The sequence below is a fragment of the Exophiala xenobiotica genome (genome assembly GCF_000835505.1).
Source record: "Exophiala xenobiotica strain CBS 118157 unplaced genomic scaffold supercont1.3, whole genome shotgun sequence".
Taxonomy (NCBI): Eukaryota; Fungi; Ascomycota; class Eurotiomycetes; order Chaetothyriales; family Herpotrichiellaceae; genus Exophiala; species Exophiala xenobiotica.
The window spans coordinates 3,723,514-3,739,678 of NW_013562492.1; the positions used below are offsets into that span (position 1 = coordinate 3,723,514).

Consider the following 16,165-nt stretch of genomic DNA (forward strand, 5'->3'; position numbering starts at 1 on the left):
TATCCCAAAATCTTTGGTTCCATTTGGGAGTGCCATGCCACGAGCGTTCACCAGGGCATGTGCTACTAGTATCACTTCCGCTTTGCTATTTGATTCAATTGCATCTACATACTAGTAGTATTGTTGTCGCTATCGCCCAGCCACCTACGTGCCAGGCTCGTTCTGGTTTCTCTTTCTCTACTTTTGAAACCTCAACTCCCTCTCTTCTTCGTCAAAGTGTCATCTGCTTTCCCTTTTTCTACCTTTCACACCTTAAACCCCCTTCTTCTTCGTCAAAGTCTCATCGACATTGACCTTGACGGTCTGCACAACAGCCTTCGACTGGGCCACAGGCACAACCACATTCTCCAACCACCACTCCATACCAGGATAAGCATCACTCATCACCAGAACGTCCACCTTCACTTCTCCGCCATCCGTCCCCTCCAGTACTGGCACCTTGAGCTTCGTATGGCTGACCTCCCGAGCCCTACTCTGGCCTTGCTTGTTGTTCATCATCGACCAATTCGCCCTCTTCAACGCAAGAATATCCGCTCTGGCACCTTCTCCTGCCCCCTTTGATCCCGCAGGCATCACGAGCACGAAATAGCCTTCTGTCTGCGGTTTGGGGAACTTCGGCGCATAAATTCGTGCCTGTGCATCTTGCAGCCGATTCCCCCTCTTCATCGTAACCTGCAGATTATCCGAATCGCCACCGGCAGTTAACGTGATATCCGGCAACAAGTTGACTGCCTTGACAAATTGTGCACGAACGCCCTGCGCCTTCACGCCAAGCACATTCATCAGGCCATCGATCGTCTTGCCGCCGTGCCTGCTCGCCAGCGTCGCAGTCGTGACGAGATCGCTGGGCACTTTGCCCTCGGCCTTGGGATCAAACACCTCGTGCACTCCCGGCAGAATGCTCAATGCATAATCCTCCGGCCACCTTGCGCTCTTGATACACTGCAGCAACCTGACCATCTGCACCACGGCATCAAACCGGTTCAACTCGGTCATGACATCGATGGCCGCCTGGATGATGCGAATGCCCTGATCCAGCACCGAGGTCTGATCACCCACGTAATCGCTGATCGGCAATTCCACCCTGCTCATAAACGCCTGGATCAGCAGGAACGCCTTGACATGCGGGTCCCACATGGGCAGGCCATCCAGCAAGCCCTCGACATGCAAGGGCAAATTCTTCGCCAGCTCCGCATTGATCAGATCCTCATTATGCCGGACGGGCAACTCATCGAACTCGGTCGCCAGGCTGACCCAGCTCAACGCATCGGCAAAAGTGGCGCGTGGCGTCCTTCTCGCCTTGGTCAAAAACTGCCGCACCGTCAAATGACTCAGGTAGTAATAACTCATAATCTTGCCGAACGGCGTGGCGTCCACGTCGCCATTGCTATGCACGAGTACGCAATCGCTCTCCGCCAGATCGTCCAGACTCTTGTCCACAAGACTGACCATGTACTCGGACGCCATCTGCCGCGCGACGAGTTGCGACTCACGGTGCTCCTCGGCACCAATCTCGAGCCCGTAGTATGTCGGGTTTTTGTGAAGTCTCCTAAAGAAGAAAGTCCACGTCAAGTAATCCAGAGCATCCTGCTTCGTAGTGATGACGCCCGCAGACACCTCGGCGCCCAGATGGTTATCCAGGACCTTATGCAGGGAGCTCTCGACCGGAAAGCCCCTGTGCAGGAAGTGCTTGTAGAACGCCTTTTTGGCATCTTGCGTGAATATTCGCGCGATGCCGCTCGTGTCGAACTGCGGCCGGCCCGCCCGGCCGAGCATCTGCAGCACGTCCGTCAGGTCCATGTCCTTGTAGCCTTCGATCTTGGCGTCGAAGAACTGCGTGCCCTTGACGACGACCAGATGTGCGGGAAGATTGATGCCCCATGCCAGCGTGCTCGTCGCGACGAGAATCTGGATCTTGTTCGCGGCAAAGAGTTGTTCGGATAAAGTGCGATCCGACTCGACCAGACCGGCGTGGTGCAGGCCGATGCCGAAACTGAGCGCTTCTTTGAGCGCGGCGTCCTTGACAGCCGACAATGTGGCTTGGAGGTCGTCTTCGGTATCGAAGTGCAAGAAGCGCCGTGGGTCTTCTTCCATGCCGCAGAAGTTGATCAGGTCTTTTGCGGTCAGGCGCGTTTGGCGTCGCGACGCGACGAACACGATGACGGGCTTGTCGGGGCTGTGGTTCTTGATGGCTAGATACGTTGGCCGGTTCATGCTCTGCATGAGTGGGCAGAAACCGCGCTGCTCGGGGAAGCCGTCGATGTAGATTTCCAAGGGCACAGGCCGGACGCTGTGCCGGAAGTTGAAGAGGCCTTGGTTGTTACCTGGCTTGACGCCCAGCCAGTTGGCCAGGTCGGTTGCGTTCGCACAGGCAGTGGACATGCCGATCAATCGAATCGAGCCGGACTCGGCTTGTGAGGCAATGTAGTTCATTCGAGAGACGATGATTTCGAGGATAGGACCACGGTCGCTGCCGAGGAGGTGGATTTCATCGATGATGACGAGCGACACTTGGCGCACGTAGGATCTAGTCTGCCAGGATCGGGATATACCGTCCCATTTCTCGGGCGTGGTGATGATGATGTCGGCATCCCGGATCGTTCGGGTGTCAGGCGTATTGTCACCGGTCAATTCGACCAACTTCAAGCCCATGGGGCCAGTCAGCCGTTTGCGCCAGTCTTGCACTCTTTCTCGGACCAACGCTTTCATGGGCGCGATGTAGACCACTTTGCTTCCCGGGTGTTCGCGGAATGCCCACCACATTGCGAGTTCTGCTGCAATAGTTTTGCCAGACCCGGTCGGTGATCCTAGGAGGACGTTGTTCGACGTGTGGTACAGTGTATGAAATATTTGTGTCTGCATAGGGTTGAAGAATTGGAAACGCTGTCCGTACAGCTCTTCGAGTAATGGATTCTTCAAAGCACTGATAGGAAGCGGTTGCAGATCGAGAAGGTCGGTATAGACGCTCTCGGTGTCTGGCCGGATCAGGTGCTGGAATGAGACTGGTTGAACTGTCTCTGCACCTAGCCAGCGATCGGAGATGACCCGAACGTATATTTGCGAGGGAAGAGGATCAGCCAAGGGGATTGTGAAATTGAGTTCGTGGCTATCGTGTATCTTCTTCCTGCTGAGAATGAAATACTCGTGATGGTAGATTTCTGAGCTGTCAGAGTTTTCAACCCAGACCCAATATGACTCGGAAGTGCCGTGGTGGCGATCGTTCCAGACGAATTCAGGATAAAGGTACAACTGCATCCGAAGCACGTCGCGGTTGAGAGGAGCCATCTCGACTTCGACAGACAAGGTCGGGAAATTGTCGAGCAACTTGGAGATGGTGTTGCCCATCTTCTGGTTGTGAACAAGGCTGCCAATCTCAGCTGGTTCCATCTCGCGCAGGCTTTCAATGTTCGATGAGGGTGCTTTGTCGTCCAGATTCTTGAGAACTGGAAGGGGGAGGTCGAATTGGTGGAAAGGGTGCTGGAATGGCCACATCTGTTTCTCAATTGCCTTGCACATGGAAAGTAATACCTGGCATTGGTAACCCCAACCTCTGTTCAGGGCAATCATGAAAAGAGCACGACAGATTCTGGCGGCATTTTGTGCAACATATGCCAGATCAGAGACCAAAGCAAAATCTTCCAGCTTCGCCCTTGAAATGTGGGATTGGAGCAGGATATTCGTCTTTGCATGGTTCTCAATGACTTTCTGTTCTTTCTTGTCTTCTGAGGTAATTGGTGCGCTCTTTGGCTCCTCGACCTGGCATACGACAGCTTCTTGGCGAAGCCGATGTAGTTCTTGAGCTTCGTTCTCCCTGGATTGAATATTATCAAACTCACTACTCATGCTGATCATTTTGAGGACGTCTGCATCACTAGCTCGAGGCCTCATCATAGTATTGAAGATCTCAATGCTGTTCTGCAGCACGTAATACTGACTGGCTATCCGCCCAACGTCCTTGGAACGGAGTTCGTCTGTTCTCTCGTTGAAAATGATCATTTGGCTTCTATGCAAGGTTCGAGCTGCATCGACGATCAATTTCCGTCTTCGTTGCCCGAGTTGAGGGTCGTCCAGAGACTCGGCGACGTCGATGCCGTAGGCTGCAGGATTTTTCCGCATGCGAACGAAAAGATAAGAATATCCGAGCCAGGTCACAGCTTCCACGACGGTAGTGACAGTGCCCAAGCTGATCTCAGCGTTGAGATTGTCAACCAATCGATGGGAGAACCTTGATTCGATCGGCTGTTGTTGAGTCACGGCAGATAGATAGTGTTGCAATTTGTCCTGAGTTGTGCAAATGTAGCCGATACCACTGTCTTGGAATTGAGGACGGCCTGCACGACCAAAAATCTGAAGCACGTCCAGAATGCCCAGATCGACGAATTTACCAGCTTCGGCACTGTAAAGCTGCGTTCCTTTGATAATGACGGCCGCGGCGGGCAAGTTGACACCCCATGCCAGTGTTGCTGTACAGCAAAGCACCTTGATAGCGCCTTCGGAGAAGATCCTCTCCACGAAGTTCCGGTCGGTACGAGGCATGCCCGCATTGTGACAACCAAATCCCTTGGGAACGATATCCCGAAGCTCACGGCCTCGAGTCGACTTCAGATCAGACAATGCTCTGACATACGCCGGATGGTCCGGCTCAGGCATGAAAAGCGAGTCACAGCCATCGTCGATAGCCATTTGATAGAGGGTTCGAGCAGTCAGAACAGTGTCTTTTCTGGAATGAACGAACACCATGACTTGCTTGTCCTGCTTCAAGAGCTCTTTGATCTTCTCAAAGGTAACATGATCAAGGTTATCTCGCTGGGTCTTGCTGCCAACCTTGCCCTTGACACCGATGAAGTGTTGTTCGAGGGGTACCGGGCGGAACGAGGCGTCAAAATAAAAGAGACCATTGTTCCGATTGACTTTGAGAAAGTCGGCAACATCGACATAATTCGGGAGCGTGGCCGAAAGGCCCACGATTCTGATAAGCGATTGTGTGCTTTCTACCTGTCTCTGTGTTCTTGCGACGAGTGATTCGATAACAGCACCACGATCGTCATGAAGCATGTGGACCTCGTCGATAATCAAGAGCCGAACCTTCTGTACAAGCTCAGTGTCGCCGGTGCTCTTTCGAGTGACCACATCCCATTTTTCAGGTGTTGTCACTATGATTTGTGTGGCCGCAATCTCTCGCTTCGTCAATTGCATGTCGCCAGTCAATTCACGTACTTGGACTCCGAGCCAAGCAAGACGCTTGCCCAACTTGTCTGTGATTTCCGCTGCAAGGGCTTTCATTGGCGCAACATACACCACCTTGAAGTCGTCGGCCATCAGGACAAAGTCTGTAGCATCAGGCTCGTCAATTGGGTTCGGAATGACGTTCTTCGAGATGGTTTGGAGGATGGTGAGCATGGCAGCATCAGTCTTGCCAGCACCGGTAGGGGCACAGACAAGCATATTCTCCGATGTGGTATAGGCAACAGGATAGAGAAGGCTTTGCATCCGATTGAGCGAGCTGTACCCTCTGAATGTACGTTGACACAAGCCATCCATATCTGCGATATTGACCAGTTTCTGACCCGCGGCCAGCGTGCCCACCTTGGCTGCAGGGATACTGTATTCCTCATACTTGGCATAGTCATTTCTGGTGCTGTTTAGAGGAAGGCCATATCTTTTCCCAGAGACGTCCAGAATGTTACCGGAGGCAGCCGAATCAGACTTGTAGACATGTGCATACTTTGGCGCACCTCGATCGAAAGCTGGGGCTAGTGCAGCACTCTTGTGTTCATAGTCTTGCTGTCTCAGCCCCGTTTCTCGTTCCTGGCGAGTCTGTAGCTGTCCGAAAAGGCCGTCTGTCTGACGACTTGTGGCGTTCGGTGCGGTCAAGACCTCTTTGCGGTGTGAGATGAGCTCAATCACAAAGTCCAGGTCATCGTAACCGATAATATCGGCCAAAGACATCTGCAGTTCATCTTCAGAATTATCGGAGGCAAGAAGGGCAGTAATCTGCTGTTCAAGATCGGAGGCATCAATGCCCGTTCTTGACCTGGCGAAAGCAGCACATTTGCTTTGCAACCATGTTTTGTTGAACACACCATCCGTGACATGATCCGGAGTCTTGAAGCCATTGACAGCATCATCATAACTTTCGCTTGGAGGACTCTCATCCAATTCACTTTCGACATCCCAGATGTCGTCTTGAGTGTCTTCACTGAGGTCTCCTTCCAGGTCTAGATCTGCGCCGTACATCTGAGATTCGTCGTTCCACGGTGGCAACTTCAATTCGGCGATTGCCTGCCTCATGGCAGTCATCTGGGCGAGCCATTGCGACTCGGCCTGGAAAGTCGGCTCAGCCATGCTGATAGTATCTCACAGAATGTCGTTTCTGTGCGAGCCTGTCCTGGCGCAGGAAATGAAACGACGTATGATGACGAGATGATGGAAAAAGAGGTGAAAAGCTAAGACGATCGTGGATATTGTCACCAAGCGGCGGCCACTTGTTGTGACTCGGCTGCCAAGACTTGCAAGACTAGAGTCAGAGTACCAGCTACTTAGTACAGTATTCACTTCGTGCACAGGATGTTCATTCACTTCGAGTTTCTCGATTACGCCTACGTCTTTACACAAACCACCTGACTATCTTATCATTCAGCTATGGGTAGAACATACAGACGGAAGAGTTTGGAGTTCCAGTCAATGCAGCCCTTCCTAGATAGCTGGACCGGCTCCTATCCATGTTCTGTAACTTCTGAACGGACCTCTTCTGTTGTCCGTGTTATTGTACTGAAAGCGAGGGCTGAGTTCCAGCTGATTTGTACAGAAATAAAACCAGCCATCCAGGATCGCCGCGCTATCAGCATGTTGGATGAGACCGCTTCTCACCAACGTCTTGACGACATAATTGTCTGCCGGCACCGGTACCTTCGCAGGCCCGCCAGGAGGCAATCCATTCACCGTCTGATTCACCTGGCTTTGCAATGTATCGACATAGAATATCGCATTGTGCTCGCTCGCAAGGATATACACCCTGCCGTTGTTGTCGGCAGTGAAGCCCGCCTGCTCGGTCCCACATTGACCTGGATCCTGCACAGCTGCAAGCACCTCGTCGTCGCTCAACGAATTGTCAATCAGCACATCCTGGCTCACCTAGTAGAAACGACGACTCGACAAGACACCCCAGTAGACATTGCCACTGGCGAGAGCAATGCCGTCGCTACCGATGCTACCAGAATTCCGCATCGTTCCATTCCAGGCATAGATCGGACGGCCATTGTAGACCCCAACGTAGCCTTGATCAGGCTTAACAACACTCGTATTGAATAAGCGTCTGTTCGCAGAGCCATTCTCAAGGTTGATGCTGAGAATGCTGCCGCTGCTGCTCTCATCCGTGATGAAAGCGTAGCCTTTGCCGCCACCGACTGTGTTATTGATTCGTACGTCATTGGCGTTCATGTTGTCATGTAGCAGACTCGAAGGGATGATATATGTCTCAAGGTGGACGCCTGATAGGTCGAAGCTCATGATCTTTGCGCCACCGGGTGTGGCACTCTTGTTGCCTGGAAATATCCCAGAATCGACAATCCATAGCTGATTCAGGCTGTCAAGCACCACATTCTGCACATTGATGAAGCAGGTGCTGGGATCCTGTGTAGCGGTACAATTTTGAATGGTCGCATTAGGCCAAGGTGCCTCGTCCGTGAATGAAGTAGCAATGACTACGTTGATAGGCGTTGGACCGCTGTTTCGTGGATATGTCAGGTAGATGTTGAGCGCTGGGTCGACGGCGAACCCTGTCGGTGCTTGTGCCGATTCATGGACAGGCTCTAGAGCTGGTCCGATGATGGTGAAGTCCTGTGGGCAAATCCCTAAAGTACCATTTGGCCCAGCACTCACGGCTGCAGGGCAAGTCGTGGGAAATTGGCTCAATACAGGTAACACCAGCGTCGAAAGGCAGAGCAGGTTCGACCACATGGCGGCAAGGTATTTCAAGCACTCGTGGTTCGAAGAACCTCTTTGTAACAACCACTCGAGGCTTTTCTGAGGTTTAGAGAGCTCTCACTTTCAATAGGTACAGCGAGCGCTTATGGCAATAGCAGGTCTTCAGAGTACGGAAGTCATGGAGTCTCAAGGTTGTGTCTACTCACCCAATACCTAGTGCATCGTGACCGCTATTACTCAGGCTTGCAACCTGCAACCTTCTCCGCATTCTAGCACGTCATGAAGACAATGTGCAACGCCCGGTGGAAGCGGCAACTGAACTGGTCCCAGTCATTACTCTCTCATTTGTAGCTTCCAACACGATTGCCGACCAGAAAGGAGTCTAGCCGTCGGAGAATCGCCGTAGATTTTTGGACAATCTGGAGCTCTGGAGATTTCGAACCTGGGGATCAGGGCAACAGGAAAAGTGGCTGAGAACAGCCGAGGCCTATACGGTTGGCCCATCTGTTGGCTTGTCTGTCATCAGGCAACTGCGACCATGAGGCCGCATAATTTAGTCTCGCCCAAAAAACTACAAAAAGTCCATCAGAACCATTTCTTGATCCAGTTCATCATCAATTCTTTGAAAAAGACAAAAAACAATCAACAATGAGGATTCGCTGCTCGTCACCGACGCAACTACTAACTCATCGGCATGCGGCTTAAGTACGGCTGAGCGGACGGGAAGCCCTGTAGTACGCATCCTGTGGTCGATTGCGGAAGTAAATGTGTTAAAGTGATAGATGTAGCACATTAAAGAGTGCTAGTAGGCTTAAACAGCGGTGTTTAGGTAAGCTTCCCAAAGGCAGAAGGATAATCGAGGCCCGGCCAGCACAAGTACATGTGACGTCCTTCAGGCTCCTTACAATCATTGAAGACAGTGCCAGCAACACTTGCTGTTTCATAGCAACTTCTTCTTCCTTCTTGCTGACGGCGAGTCCATAACTACTGTTTGCATACTCTCCAACCGTTGTTTCCTCACGAATTGATCCCAGTCACTCTGCATCACTCACCGCCACCATGAAGATCTTCTACATCGGAGTAAGCCAACAGCAACTACGACAACCCTCCGCAGGCCAAGGCACGAGACAACCCCTACTGACACCGCCATCAGATCCTACGGAATGACCCTGCTCCCACCGCCGAACTCGCCGTCGAACGAGACTTGTCCTCCTTCTCCCGCTTCACCCGCGACAGGTTCGTCACCAACTACCCCCTTATCAAACCCCTGCCAGACTGACCGCCCTCTGCAGCTATGGCGAGTTCATGACAATGTTCTCAAAGACAGTCGCCGAACGTACCAAACCCGGTGTCCGACAGGACATTGAAGAAAAATCATACACATTCCACGCCTACGGCTCGAGCCAGGGCGTGGCAGGCATCATCATTAGCGACGCCGAATACCCAGCCCTAGTCGCCCATCAACTCCTCTCCAAGATCATCGATGAATTCACATCCCAGAACCCGCGATCGAGCTACTCCAGTCCCAGTGTCACGAGTCGGCCGTTCCCACAGTTGAAAGAGTACATTGTGAAATACCAGAACCCCAATGAGGCGGACAGTATAATGCGGGTGCAGCGGGAACTGGACGAGACCAAGATCGTCCTGCACAAAACGATTGAAAGCGTGCTGGAACGAGGAGAGAAGATTGACAGTCTAGTGGCCAAATCTGACGGACTGAGTGCACAGAGTAAGATGTTCTATCAACAGGCGAAGAAGCAGAATTCGTGCTGTGTTGTTATGTGAGGCTGTTGATGTACCTGGCTGTCATGTCCCCGTAAAAGAATGCGGTAGCGAGTAATTGAGCAGGTAGGATATGACATGGATATGAGTCTTTTGGGTCAAGGCAAGCAGGCGTTATGGTGTTTGGTGAAGACCTCGTCAAGGATACCTTCAACATTTCGTCCGTTTCTACCTATCTTTACTTCATACACCGAGGCTTCTGCAGAAGATGTCTCCGTATGGGGCTGCAATGATACCAACAATGTCCTGTTCGCTGCGACGTCCCACAAGCAGCCTTTCAGATGTGATCTAGCAATGTCTTTCAACGAGTCATTCATGGTCGGGCGAGACAGTCTTTGAAGAATCATGGACACAGGACTCCATCCATCTATCTTGCTAACATTCCGCCCATCTCACGCCTCCCCCAGACCTTTCCTCGCCAACTCTTCAAGCCTCTCCCCATCCACCCTCATCCCCATCCACTCGTCCATACGTTTGGCGCCTATATTGGCGCCCTCGTAGAACTTGATGCTCGGCTCATTCCACTTCAACACGCTCCAATCAAGCCTTTTGCACCCGAGCCGTACACACTCTCGCGCGAGAGCCTGGATCAGCGCCCCGCCGAAACCCTTCCCACGATACCCCGGCCGCACGAACAAGTCCTCCAAGTAGATGCCCGGTGCAGATGTCCACGTGCTGTAGTTGTGGAAGAAGAGGGCCATACCCGCGATCTCGGCGGCGCCGGGCGTCGACGAGGCACCCTCAGAAGAAGACGTGGGCAGGATCAACAATGTCTTCGCATAGCCCCTTGTGAAACCCCCCGGAGAACTTGGGTCGGGAAAACTCAACGTCTCGCGCAGCGATTGTTCCGTCGCAAGGACTTCGTGCAGCGCCTTTTCGTACGAGGCGAGTTCTTGGATGAGCTGGAGAATCACCGGGACGTCGGACGGTGTGGCGTAGCGGATTGTATAACTGGATGTGGTGGTTTCCGCCATGGTACTGTAACCGGCGTCCAAGAAAGACCTAACTTCGATCTTCTGTCCGCGCACGGGGAGGAGTGATCGGGGTTGACGGACAAGAACAGAATGATTGAGGTCGGTTGGAGTTGAGACTGTCCCTTTTCTTCGAGAATCTAAGAGCTTCGGTTGTACAGACGATTGCGTGTGTACCTTTGGCGTGGTGATGTAGCGTGGTCGAGGTGTGATATATACAAAATTTCCAACCTGGAAAATATGCAGTATTTTTGCGGGAATGGAGTTGCAGATCGAAGGGGTCTCATACAAGTGAGTCTTGGAAGCTGATCGTTAAGGATCTTGGAGACGATAAGCAAAGATCTAAGATCTCTCACAGTAGTAGGATGGAGGTATGTACACAGTCTTGACAGTACTCGGTTTGGTGACCGTGGAAGGCGAAGAGAAAAAGAACCTTGGAACAAGTGTCAAATTGTAACGAAAGGGCGTGAAACACTGGGTTTGGGTCACAGCCATTAGGTAACAAACACTCGACGAGGCTGCATCAGGCTGAGGTCGGGAATTGGTGGTGGCGAGGTGGACAGAATCGACTACCTACCTTACCGATGGAGTTAAAGTTGCTTGTCTCGATGAACTCTGCCCGCTGCGGCGGCCTTGTTTACAACCACCCTCCATCCACGACGCAAGGGGGGTGATGTTCTACGACACAAGCCCTCCACATTGCCAGTACTTTAACTTATGCAGGGTTCGTACAGTAACGGGCTGGCGTTGGTACGGTCTGCCAACCTTCACTTGAACGATAGTTGTTCGGTATGACCTTAGGTACCTAGGTATGTTCGCGTCACGCCATGAGTGTCGGAAGTCGAGCGCCTCGATGCCCGTTCGACAGTCCGAAGCCCCAGTGGCCGTTACGAATCTGATTATCATCCTCCTTCCACGGTGCAAAGGAGCATATAGGAGGCGAGCAGCCTGGAATCTGATCCTGACTTCGCCTGCCGACGCTCAAAATTTGCATAGGTGCCTAAGATAACTTTCTTGCCAGGTCGCTTGACACTTTGTTATCCGTCTCCTTTCGGTCAGGCGCTTCACCGCGCCCTCAAGTTCTTCCCCGCGTATTGGCCCTGTGGCGCTGGCGATGATTGGTGCTTTTCCCACGAGTCGAAGCGATTCGGCCGAGTGAAGAGTCTTGTGAATGAGCACGCCATCGTCCAGATGGGAGGGGAAGAGCACGAGAAAGGACTATCCAAGAGCTCCTTGCCGCCGTCCAAAAATATGTCAGGATTGGGATTGGGATTGTTGTTCTTACAAATCCAGAGGCTCTCGATTTAGTCCTATCTACCTTAGTTGCCAGCGGATCATACTGGTTTTAAGGGGCCAGTTTCTCTCGCCATCAGAGTGTTTGCTAAGAAATCTGGGCTCCCTTTACAAAACAACACACAACAATGTCTTTGTCTGCCATACAGAAGAACGTCGAAGCAGCGTCGGCAAAGTACTCCTCGTCCTTCACCAAGGGACATCTCGCCCTCCCACCAGCGAAGAAGTATCTTGTTCTGACATGCATGGACGCACGAATCGACCCTGCACAAGCATTTGGTATCGAGCTTGGTGATGCTCATGTCATTCGGAATGTAAGAGCCCTTGATGATTCCTCAGCCTGCCTCCCTCTGGATTTTCGGCGAAGAACGATGGGAATCCCCTGCAAAACTATCCAGATATGCTGACGGATCGACGTTGTAGGCTGGAGCCTCGGCACATGTTGCGTTGCGCAGCATCGTCATCTCGGAGCAGCTCCTGGGGACGCAGGAGATAGTCCTTGTCAAGCATACTGGCTGCGGCATGTTGACGTTCGATAATGAGGATGCGTATGGCTTGGTCGAGAAGAACCTTGGGTAGGGCGGATTTTCTGTGATTCTCGTGATGGCAACCAAAAAGCTTATCTGAACGACTCGCAGACCGGATGCAGCGGCTGAACTCAAAGCGCGCGGACTGGACTTTCTCCCTTTCGCGGAGTTGGAGCAAGCGGTGAAGGATGACGTGAAGTATCTGGGAGATACAAAGCTGGTGCCAGACAATGTGACTGTCAGCGGGTGGATATATGAGGTCGAGACCGGTAAAACTCGCAGAGTATTGTAAGCGAGTGTTCCATCGGTGGAAGCTCGATCGGTGGGTGGAAAGTTCTCCTGACCCAGGACGGACACGGGGCGAGTGCTCCTCGAGGGGAGCGTTGTCGGTATGCTTTGTCACGACCCTGGCTGAGCGGGCATACTGTGGTAGACTCTCAAGAGTTCCAAGGATACAGATCTGTCGTATAACTCTCTCCACCCGAGCCTGGCTGCCAGATCCCCCACATTTCCAGATTCAAGTCATCGTGCAGATTCGAGTCGAGCCACTGATCGCAGAATGTTAGCATCAAAGATCTCGGGTCAGGAGATTGTGTTCATCATACCTGGTCAGTATTATTATCATCCATCGCTGGCTCGCAGACTGGGTCCAGGCTTGGAAGTGCAGGATTCATCGTCGATGTGCTCTCAGGTTGCTGCGCGATAAGACCAGGATGCCGACTGAGATTTCCCACCGCATTTCTGGCAATGGTCGCAGTATCCTTGACAAGCGGCACCGACCACTGCGAATCGGTGGTATACTCCAGGCGTGCAAAATATCCGCTGGCCACGTCCATCAAACGGAGGTCCGACTGGGCCGCAGCGCCAGAAGGATCGCACAGGATATTAATAAAGACGTTGACGACGGCGTACAACGGAGAATAGTATGCGACCCTTAGCGACGTGTCAGTATGATGAACTCTTGACAGATTTGACTGTCCTCGACTCTCAAGTTGGAGTTACTCACGGCATTGGACAACTCGCATCAAGCTGGATAAACCTGGAATCAAGGATTGTCGCCCTCGATGTTTCTGCCACCATCGCGCATGATTGACTGATCTGGACTTGGAAATCTGGATGTCGGTCAAGTCCGGTAACACCGCGGAACCACGGATGCGCCAGCGTTGTATGAATATCCCAGACCAAGTTGTAGTAAAGAAACTGTATGAACAGGGCTTGCTGCATGTTGAGGCCCGCTGGCGGCTTCGTGATGTTCATTGGCAGGTCGATCTGGCATTGATGTTTCAAGCTAGCTCGGAGTTCCTCGAGCTTCATTTGAAGCATTGTAACGTTGTTGACCAGATGTTCGGGCGCCTGGCGCCATGCCGATGCTTTGAAGAGCATTTTGCGAGTCACGGAGGAAAGATGGTTGATTTTGATGCACGCTTGTGTATATCGGACATTGACCGAGCCATCCGAACGGTCCGAAGTTGGAAGTTGACAGTTGATCTCTTCATCATCAATCAACTGTTGAAAAAGTGAGCTTGCTGGTCTCATATGCGAATTGGAAAATGACTCTTCAAAGTCATAGGGTCATACGAACCGAAGGACGCCCGGACCGAACGGCGATTTGTTTGTCGAGGCAGTAGATGGCCCAAAACACGCATTGCCGCAGAGACTTCTCTTCCTCTGGTAAGTTCCAGGATGGTGCCGGCTGTACGTGCAATCCTTGCCCACATGCAAGACGATATGCGTTGGAGACGAGCATATATTGTAACATCGTGCATGAGACGGCCTCAGCAAAGTATGCCTGGAAAATGAATGGTATGTTAGCTCTACCAAACCAAAAACTTGTCCGAGGGGAAGAGTCCATAAGATTACCATGAGTGTCAGAGCCTGTACGCCCATGACGGAGCTGCGGAAGTATAGGAGCTCCGCGTGCACCGAGAGGGCATTCTCGAAATAAGACCATGATTCTCGGTGAGCCTCGGTATACCCCTTCTCACCGGACCGTACCAAGCGACATCCCGATGCGAAAACGACATTTCGCAGGGCGTACCAACACGGGTCATCTTCATCCTCTGAGCTGGCCCAAAACGAACGAAGTCTAGCCTCGAAGCACGAGCGCCGCACGATCCCAAGCGCCGCATCGGGGGCTTCCTCGAAATATGCATGAGTGAATCGGAGCGAGTCGGTGAGCCCCGGTTCCTCTTTTCGCTCCTTCGTGGGCCGCTTCTCCAGCTTTAACCGTCGTGCGACATCCTGCGTGAATCTGTTTGCGCTGACTCGGAAATCGGGCTGTTTCACCCGTTCCCTGACCCAGGCTATACCAGCCTGCGAGCAGATGGCCATGCTGGTTCGGGGGCCCCAGTACTCGATGTCGTCTTGGAATGTGTGATAGCCGCCCATGTCTCCGCGATCATCTATGGACGCCGATTGGCTGGGACTCTCAAGGCGCTCCCAGGGTGCCTCGTTGGAATCAGGCTGGGACGGGGTCTTCGTGACGGGGCATGGCAATTGGCTCCGTGACGGATGCCCTGCATGATGCTGCAAGGGGTCGAAGGCGTCACTGGCTGGTCCTGGAGGCTCGCCGGCACAAACTATGGCTTGGGGACGTTGTTCTTGCTGACTGATTTCTGCAGGACTTTGCTGTGGTTGGTCTGAGCCCAATGCTAGTATTGAATGCGGAAGTTCTGGTACTTTGGCCCCGAGAAGGTCTGAAAGCTGACCGCCATCGTCGCTAGATATCCTTGCTGCTTCCAACAGGTCCTTGAAACGAGCAAGCCGACGTGCCAATGAAGGCAAGCCCTTGGGATTCCCTTTCCGGCGGCGCTGGCGTGGGCTGAAAATGCATTCTGCTCCATGCTCGACGCAATTGCTGCAAGGGTCGTCGCCGACACACCTGATCTTCTTCGTCCTGCATAGATCGCACGCAATGAGTCTCTTTGCAAGTACGATTGACTGAGGAACATCATGCTGGGGCGGCTCCATGGCCGAGTACGACGAGGAACGTACGATTTCCCACCGTGTCGGGGTTTTCGTGGTAGACAATGCCGGCTGCAATCTTTGCGTTTCTCCTGAAGTCGGTTCTATCATGGGGATGCTTAATGCGCCCCCTAATTAGCCACGCGGTGAGCCTCAAGCAAGATTCGAGGACAGGTGGCTGACTGTGTGGCTGGGAGAAACCTTGGGGTATGCGTCCTCGCTTGCGAATTCGAATCTGGGGTCACTAGTAATCAATTCTGGGGTTCCGGAGAAGTAACCGAACAAAAGGGTGTGCGATGGTTGCTACAAAGCGCCTTTCCGATCTTTGCCATTGGTCGTGCTTGGACTGTCTTGACCGGACTGCCAATGACACCCAATCCAGTACGGCGTTTAGCGAGCCCCCATTGGTACTCGTATTGCATTGGTGATAGCAAAGGACATCGTTGTCACGTTTCGGAGCTTCCAACATTTTCACTCAGCTCCGGCCGAAGCTCCGGGCTCCGGACGATTTGCAAAAAGTTGGGGGTTCTAACTATCGGTCACCCTGTTCATGAGGTGGTCAGAACTGTTGGCTTCTTCGAGCACAGATATTCCGCGTCCGTCCACATCATCCAGGGGTCTGAAAGTTAGCTGGGGAAAGCACTGCGCTCAAGTCTGCCCCCCCAGACAGACATGGTTAACTTCGTACAGGTGCCAGCCGAA

At 52.5% G+C, this 16,165-nt stretch overlaps 6 protein-coding genes and 1 non-coding gene across 8 annotated transcripts; 2 read left to right on the forward strand and 5 right to left on the reverse strand.

Moving 5' to 3' along the window:
- Positions 1-75: 75 nt before the first annotated feature.
- On the reverse strand, positions 76-6,436 carry PV05_05631 (uncharacterized protein). The gene has a single exon (XM_013462156.1). It carries the CDS (start codon positions 6,343-6,345, stop codon positions 253-255), a length of 6,093 nt encoding a protein of 2,030 aa, XP_013317610.1. The 5' UTR covers positions 6,346-6,436; the 3' UTR covers positions 76-252.
- Positions 6,437-7,134: 698 nt separating this feature from the next.
- PV05_05632 (uncharacterized protein) lies at positions 7,135-7,959 on the reverse strand (the record flags this gene model as incomplete). Its single annotated transcript, XM_013462157.1, has 2 exons — positions 7,135-7,839; positions 7,882-7,959. 2 exons carry the CDS (start codon positions 7,957-7,959, stop codon positions 7,135-7,137), a joined length of 783 nt encoding a protein of 260 aa, XP_013317611.1.
- Positions 7,960-8,563: 604 nt separating this feature from the next.
- PV05_05633 lies at positions 8,564-8,679 on the reverse strand. The gene has a single exon (XR_001230716.1). It is a non-coding gene; the product is annotated as a 5S ribosomal RNA (ribosomal RNA).
- A 147-nt stretch (positions 8,680-8,826) lies between these two features.
- On the forward strand, positions 8,827-10,073 carry PV05_05634. Of its 2 annotated transcripts, XM_013462158.1 has the most exons (3): positions 8,827-9,006; positions 9,080-9,162; positions 9,219-10,073. In XM_013462158.1, exons 1-3 carry the CDS (start codon positions 8,986-8,988, stop codon positions 9,709-9,711), a joined length of 597 nt encoding a protein of 198 aa, XP_013317612.1. In that variant the 5' UTR covers positions 8,827-8,985; the 3' UTR covers positions 9,712-10,073. The 2 variants fall into 2 exon arrangements, with proteins under 2 accessions (XP_013317612.1, XP_013317613.1); XM_013462159.1 differs by having other exon boundaries at positions 8,827-9,162.
- On the reverse strand, positions 9,880-11,218 carry PV05_05635 (uncharacterized protein). Its single transcript, XM_013462160.1, has one exon. It carries the CDS (start codon positions 10,680-10,682, stop codon positions 10,101-10,103), a length of 582 nt encoding a protein of 193 aa, XP_013317614.1. The 5' UTR covers positions 10,683-11,218; the 3' UTR covers positions 9,880-10,100.
- Positions 11,219-11,934: 716 nt separating this feature from the next.
- On the forward strand, positions 11,935-12,991 carry PV05_05636 (uncharacterized protein). Its single transcript, XM_013462161.1, has 3 exons — positions 11,935-12,286; positions 12,396-12,547; positions 12,611-12,991. Exons 1-3 carry the CDS (start codon positions 12,101-12,103, stop codon positions 12,789-12,791), a joined length of 519 nt encoding a protein of 172 aa, XP_013317615.1. The 5' UTR covers positions 11,935-12,100; the 3' UTR covers positions 12,792-12,991.
- A 107-nt stretch (positions 12,992-13,098) lies between these two features.
- On the reverse strand, positions 13,099-15,469 carry PV05_05637 (uncharacterized protein; the record flags this gene model as incomplete). Its single annotated transcript, XM_013462162.1, has 4 exons — positions 13,099-13,432; positions 13,506-14,005; positions 14,082-14,288; positions 14,360-15,469. The coding sequence occupies 4 exons, from the start codon at positions 15,467-15,469 to the stop codon at positions 13,099-13,101; spliced, it is 2,151 nt and encodes a 716-aa protein (XP_013317616.1).
- Positions 15,470-16,165: the final 696 nt, after the last annotated feature.

Excerpts from the sequence above, each read along its gene's own strand:
- PV05_05631 (XM_013462156.1), bottom strand. The coding sequence starts at position 6,345 with ATGGCTGAGCCGACTTTCCAGGCCGAGTCGCAATGGCTCGCCCAGATG.
- PV05_05634 (XM_013462158.1), top strand. The coding sequence starts at position 8,986 with ATGAAGATCTTCTACATCGGA. Across the intron at positions 9,007-9,079 it reads TGAAGATCTTCTACATCGGA|ATCCTACGGAATGACCCTGC; the intron begins GTAAGCCAACAG and ends CACCGCCATCAG. Across the intron at positions 9,163-9,218 it reads TCCCGCTTCACCCGCGACAG|CTATGGCGAGTTCATGACAA; the intron begins GTTCGTCACCAA and ends CGCCCTCTGCAG.
- PV05_05635 (XM_013462160.1), bottom strand. The coding sequence starts at position 10,682 with ATGGCGGAAACCACCACATCCAGTTATACAATCCGCTACGCCACACCG.
- PV05_05636 (XM_013462161.1), top strand. The coding sequence starts at position 12,101 with ATGTCTTTGTCTGCCATACAGAAGAACGTCGAAGCAGCGTCGGCAAAG. Across the intron at positions 12,287-12,395 it reads ATGCTCATGTCATTCGGAAT|GCTGGAGCCTCGGCACATGT; the intron begins GTAAGAGCCCTT and ends TCGACGTTGTAG. Across the intron at positions 12,548-12,610 it reads TTGGTCGAGAAGAACCTTGG|ACCGGATGCAGCGGCTGAAC; the intron begins GTAGGGCGGATT and ends AACGACTCGCAG.